Source organism: Gekko japonicus, unplaced genomic scaffold (genome assembly GCF_001447785.1).
Source record: "Gekko japonicus isolate JY-2015 unplaced genomic scaffold, Gekko_japonicus_V1.1 scaffold1134, whole genome shotgun sequence".
Taxonomy (NCBI): domain Eukaryota; kingdom Metazoa; phylum Chordata; class Lepidosauria; order Squamata; family Gekkonidae; genus Gekko; species Gekko japonicus.
Window position 1 is genome coordinate 685828 of NW_015176485.1, and position 6608 is coordinate 692435.

The 6608-nt window shown below is 44.2% G+C and overlaps 1 protein-coding gene across 1 annotated transcript in view; it reads left to right on the forward strand.

The window, feature by feature from the left end:
• LOC107123883 (transmembrane anterior posterior transformation protein 1 homolog) overlaps positions 1 to 6608 on the forward strand; it is a gene marked incomplete at both ends in the record, with an annotated part of 77715 nt that overhangs the window by 56693 nt on the left and 14414 nt on the right. Inside the window, one exon of the mRNA XM_015427226.1 lies at positions 4231 to 4393. Within this exon, the coding sequence (XP_015282712.1) occupies positions 4231 to 4393 (163 nt within the window). The remainder of the gene's footprint in view (positions 1 to 4230; positions 4394 to 6608) is intronic.

A 6608-nucleotide genomic window follows, 5' to 3' on the forward strand; every position in this document is an offset into this window, starting at 1 on the left:
CATTCAGTCAGGAGTGCTGCCAACAATGTCGCATTCGCAAGGGAGGCAACAGTTGAGGAAGTTTGCATGCAGCAACCTGGTCATCTCTCTCCGCATTTATTAGACACTACAAGATCAATACTTATAATTCGGCAGATGCTGCCTTCAGCAGAAGAGTGCTGCAACGCATCCTAAGTGAAAATGATGATGACCCACCCCAAAACTGAGGACATTGCTCTGGGAGGTCCCATCAAGATGTCCTCCGCCTCAGAGGGAGAACAGACCATTGGATACTTACCGTGAAGGGTCCTTCTCCTCTGAAGAAAGGGGGACATCTTGTCCCTCCCGAAGTCATTGTCAACTAGTTATACTTCTTGTCTCAGTCATATTATTTGCCTGTTTTTTTTCTTGTCTGCGTTATTGCTCTGTTCTTGTCCATGTGTTCTCTTTCCTAGAGTTGACATTATAGCCTAACTGCTTTTGATTTTACCAGAACTGAAGAGGGTGACTCCCACAGGCAAGAGACAGGAAGTTGAAAAAAACTGGTTAGATGGTGGGAATCGCCCATCACAATGTCCTCCATTCCTCAGAGGAGAAGGACCCTTTACGGTAAGTATTCAGTGGTTCATTCCTTGCCCTTGTCCCACATGGCTTGTGTGCATGCAGGTCCCATGGCCCCAGCAGAACTGTTTTGACAGTCAAAAGGTCCACCCTTCTCCCCTTTTCACCAATGGAAAAACTGACTGGATCCAACTCCATGTCTCTCGGGTGGGAGAGAACTTGCCAATTGTGATCCGGGTATATTTGCACAATTCTTCTTGTTTCCATACTCCACTCCTGTTTTAAAATAGACTTTGCCACCAACTGACTTTGGACTTGACAATGTATTCCCATTTGTGTATAACTATGGAAGGATGCACTTTCATTTTTATTGTACTGTTTTGTACCCACTACCTGTTCTCTTGGGTTCTCAAACACTAGCCCGTTGAACTGAGAGTTTTAACTGGCTGTAAAACAAGGACTCTTTCTCCTGTCTGAATTTTGGCAGGGAAAAGCCCTCAGGCGAGGGCTGTGCTCCCTATAAGTTTCATAACAGTTTGGTAGAAGTGGGAAAAATTTACAACCAAAGTGGGTTTGTTCTGTCTAGTATACTTTAATCTCTTCCTTCCGTCATGGTCCTCAGAGCAGCATACATGGTTCTCTTTCCCATTTTATTGTCACCCAAATCCCATGAGGTAAGCTGTGAGGGGGGAGAGAAAGTATCTGGCCCAGGGACACCTCGCAAGTTTTAGAGCAGAGGGTAGATTTGAACCTAGATCTCCTTAGATCCTAGTCTAGTGCACTAACCACTGCACCACACTGTCTCTCCTTTGAAACCAAGTGGAGATGAACACTGAACTGTATAACTAAAATAATGTCTACAACTAATTTAAACTAATTTAATTTAAAATTTTATAATACATTTTTAAAGCTGGAAAATGCATCTGATGAAAAAAGTGTTCTTCCCTAGTAAAAGGCAGGATCATACGCTGAAATGCTAAACGAGATGAGAGTGTAGCAGTTTTTGCACCTTTATGACTGTCTGCGGAGTCATCCTTTGCATTCATCTTTGGCTTTTAACGAAAAAAACATTACTAACAATGTCGTCGACTTGCTGTTAACACTTCCAGCCTCAAAGGATTTCATTCATATATTTCTTGCGTAGGTATGGTCAAGTCAAATTTTAATTGAATAAATTTATAGTGAAGTCTATTGATAAATGTATTCACACATTTATGGAATATAGACATAGATGAACCACCTGTCCTGTGTTATCCATGCTGTGGTTTGGTTAAAAAGGAGGCCAATATTAAAAACTTAATGAAGGAAACATATAAAAATACATGTATTTATTAATCACAAATTTTAAAATCATATAAGGGCCCAATCATACGTTATGTATAAATAACAAATGATAAAACACAAAGGCATATAAATCTGACCTGACGCTAGGCTTGGCAAGTCCCCCCGGGGGGCGGGGAAATCCCCGCCCCAGAGGCCCGTTCCCCACCAGCGGCGGATCGGGCCCTGGGGGGAACTCCACCCCAACGTGCACGTCGCCCGGAAGTGACGCGGGCGTGCTGGGGGCGGGGCCACGGTCATCCGAGGGAAAACTATGGTTTTCCCTCGGATGGTCGTGCCCCCGCCCCCAGCGTGCCTGGTGTGCCCGTGTCACTTCCGGGTGACATGGATGCGGCGCGCGCATGCTCCAGCTGCCAGCCGGGAGTCCCCCGCTCCAGCTCATTTCTCACTTGGCAACCCTACCTGGCGCATTCCTCTGAGGAAGGCCTATGTAGGCCGAAACGCATCAGGTCAGATTTATAAGCCCTTGTGTTTTATCGTTTGTTATTTATACATAACGTATGATTGGGCCCTTATATAATTTTAAAATTTGTGATTAATAAATACATGTATTTTTATATGTTTCCTTCATTAAGTTTTTAATATTGGCCCCCTTTCTTACATTTGACTAACCTTTGTCAGGTTCTAGATTCTATGTTTTAGGTTCAAGTTTTTTCCCTTCCCCTTTTTTCCCCTTGGTTAAAAAGGAGAACAGAAAGTTTAATGTAGCCTTGCAGAGGGTTAATATAAGCAGGGCAGATGGCTCTCTGTGCCATATTAGAGTCTTGTCTTTCACATAGTTTCTTAATTAAGGCCAAGTATAAGTGGACACTGTTCATATGTAAACATTTAAGCAACGAAATGACTCAGTTTAATTTAGAAGTAGTAAACAGTGCCAAATGCTCCTTGCAGAAGGAGAAGAAGAAAATGGATGAAACAGCAAGGGCTTTCACTCCTCCATAGGCTTTTGTAGTCTTCTGTGCAAGTGAAATACTGCAGTGCCCACACTGGAAGAGCCAGGCTAATATACATCGTCTCTAGCTTGGGGGTGGGGGGGATGTTGAGGGGGTTGGGGGTGTGAGGAGCATAACATGCACCCAGTTAGCTGCAATTGGTCAAATAGCTGTTAAATTCAGCCACAGGCAAAACGGGGAACGCAGGGACCAAACAGGGTGCAACTGGCATGAAGATGCCAAAAGAATAATTATGTCAGTTGCATTAATTTGTAGGACCTCTATATGTCTCCAGCCTCAGTTTCCAGATTTCTTAAAACAGAGCCCCTGCTTAGGATACGCCCTCAGAATATTTAACCACCACAGCTACTTCCCTGTGTGTCTGTTAAATGCTGTAAAGTCGCCCCTGACTTAGGCAACCCTGTGAATTAATGTCCTCCAAAACGTTCTGTTGTTAATAACCTTGCAAACTGAGGGCTTCCTTGATTGAGTCACTCCATCTCATGTCGGGCCTTCCTATTTTCCTGCTGCCTTTTCTTAGCAGGATTGTCTTTTCCAGTGAGTTTCGTCTTCTCTTAATGTGACCAAAGTACAATATCCTCAGTTTAGTCATTTTAGCTTTTAGGGAGAGTTCAGGCTTGGTTTGATCTAGAATCCACTGATTTGTCTTTTTTGGTGGCGCTGAACTGCAGACCGGAAGGTCAGTAGTTCAGCAGTTCAAGACCCGAGTGTGCCGTATGACGGTGTGAGCTCCCATCTCTGGTCCCAGCTCCTGCCAGCCTAGCAGTTTGAAAGCAAGAAATTGCAAGTAGATAAATAGGTACCGCTTTGGTGGGAAGGTAACAGCATTCTGTGCGCCTTGGCGTCTAGTCATGCTGGCCACATGACCATGGAAACGTCTCTGGACAGCGCTGGCTCTTCAGCTTGGAAACGGAGGTGAGCACCGCAACCCTAGAGTTGGATTCGACTGGCTTTTGAGCAAGGGAAACCTTTACTTGTATCTGTAAAACTCTCCCCCAACGTCACATTTCAAACGTAACTGTGGGTAAATTACTTTGGCTTCCCAAATCTGAGCTAAACATGCCGCGATTGAAATGTTGTTAAGCATCTACCTGCTGATCATGCCTTGGATGTGCCAAAACATTTTGCTTGCATTCAAATCACTTTTAACATCATTTTCTGTTTCTTATTGTGAAAGAGGCTCATGCGAGAGTTCCACGAGGAAGCCACCAGTTCTAGGTGTGAGAGGTTATCTGGAAGCCAGGCAGTGCAGAACTGATGCCATTAAAGGCCAGTGTAGCTTTGTAACAGAAGGCTTTGATGCACCATTGTTTTCTTGGAGTAAAGAATTTCATATTGGCAGTATGTGGCTATAGTTTGCCAATTGCAGTTATTTTGTCTCCTTGATGCATTTCAGTGACCAGCGATTACTGCAACCTGCTCAGGTGTGTGATATTTTCAAAGGCGTTATATTGGTGATCTGCTACTTCATGATGCACTATGTTGACTATTCCATGATGTACCACCTGATAAGGGGACAATCTGTCATCAAACTCTACATCATTTATAATATGCTTGAGGTAAGTGCATCCACATCCGCAACACCCAAACACACTTCCTTCCTGAGTCAACATTCCATAACAAATTTCAGTGCTTTGGTGATTCTGTATTGTCTCTTCTGCCACGTCAGTTCATTTTATTTAGGGCAACGAAAAGTGGGAAATACATTTGTGTGTCACTCTTTTGACTGTTCAAGCTTCATCTTCAGTCTTCTGTGCATTCCCACATTAGGACTGTGCAGCATGAGTAGGCCTGTTGTAGAGATAGGTTTTGTCCCAGCTTAAAACTTCCCTCTCTGAGCTGTTGTGATGCGTTTTCCCACCCAAAGAGTCACATGCCCTGAGGGAGTGGTGCCCCTGTTCCACCTGAGCTGCCAATGGAGTTGGTATCTTTCTGGTTCGCTGTGATTATCTCACTCATTTCTGTCATTACTTAGCTGTTCTCTTTGTTCGTCTGAGTTTTTCTTCGAATACTTCAGCTCTGGACTTGGGTTTGTTTAAAAAAAGAAGAGAGAAAGAGAAAAACAACAAATAGAAAGAAGGGAAGGCCTGAGAGGAAGAGTCCTTAGGTCCTGGTGTTTACCTCATATTGTTCATCTGGTTGCCTATAGACAAGTCTCAAAAGGTGTTATTTAAACAGTGTTCCTGCTGTGCCACTAAAACGCCACACTCAGATGAGCATGAACGTTGTCTTTTGTGTTTGAGTGAGGAACACAATGGTGCTGCCTGTGGAGCATGCCAACAGTTCACGCCAAAAGCAAGAAGTGACAGAACCTCGAGGTTCAGGGCTGCACTGTGGAAGGAGGCTTTGTCTTCCACTGATACACCAGCACAATTCTCCACCCCAACCAATCGTCCGTCTTCGGCGTCTGTTCTAGCTGCATCCTGTTCCAAGACTCAGCAGCATCATTCTTGCTCCCCATCTCCACCAGTTCTGAGGGGTACCTTTTGCGATGCCCAGATCTCTTTCTCCAATTTTCATCACATTCTAGGAAGGATGTATCTAGGCACAGGCGATGAATTGGGTGGGAACTAACAAACTGAAGCTTAATCCAATAAAGACAAAAGTTTTTTTGGGGGGGTTAATCTGCTAATCCAGGATTAGATGTACAATTTGTTTTGGATAGGCTAGCACTCCCCCTTTGGATTCAGATCTACAATTCAGGCACAGGGCATGGTCGTGGGATCCCACAAATCAAAAGGTCAAGTAGCAGCTCCCCCCTGTATATACTCTGGGATCTGCCATCCATGGTTAAGAGTGGTGGACTCTAATCTGGAGAACAGGGTTCAGTTCCCCACTCCTCCACTTGAAGCCAGCTGTGTGACCGTGGACCAGTCACAGTTCTCTCTGCCTGAAAATAAACCTGGTTTATCTTGGGATCTCCTGGCTATATTAGACCCACTACCATACGATAATTATTATTCTGCCATGAAAAAAGGACTGGGATGAAACTAAAATGTCAGTCAGTCAGTCAGTACCTTTATTGGCATAAACTAAAATCAAACAAAACCAGTATTTAAAAATACAGATTATATTTCAGTGGCTTCTCATACCATCAGCCACAGTATTCATCTGAGAAGCCTGGCTAGGATGGACCTGGAGATACTACGTTTTTACTAAAATTAGTAGGTTTAGAACAGTTAAAAGAAAGTCCTTCTTCACCCAAAGAGTAATTAACATGTGGAATTCACCGCGACTGGAAGTGGTGGCAGCTACAAGCATAGAGAGCTTCAAGAGGGGATTGGATAAACATATGGAGTAGAGGTCTATGAGTGGCTGTTAGTCACAAGGTATACCGTGTTTTCCCGAAAATAAGACACTGTCTTATATTTATTTTTTCTCAAGAAGACACACACAGGGCTTATACCACAAATGCATAGAAATCCTGCTAGGGCTTATTTTTGGGGTAGGTCTTATTTTCGGGGAAACAGGGTAGAGGGAACACTCTGTCCGGGGCAGTGATGCTCTGTATTCTTAGCGCTTGGGGAGTCACAGTAGGAGGGCTTCTGGAGTTCTGGCCCCACTGGTGGACCTCCTGATGACACCTGGTTTTTGGCCCCTGTGTGACACAGAGTGTTGGACTGGATGGGCTGCTGGCCTGATCCAACATGGCTTCTCTGTGTTCTTATGTTAAATCTCATAACATTAATTCTGGTTAAGATTCATGCTGATGGAAGACTTAACCATTGGGAGATTGGCTGCATGGAGACGCAGGCTGGGCAGAGGGAGCACATA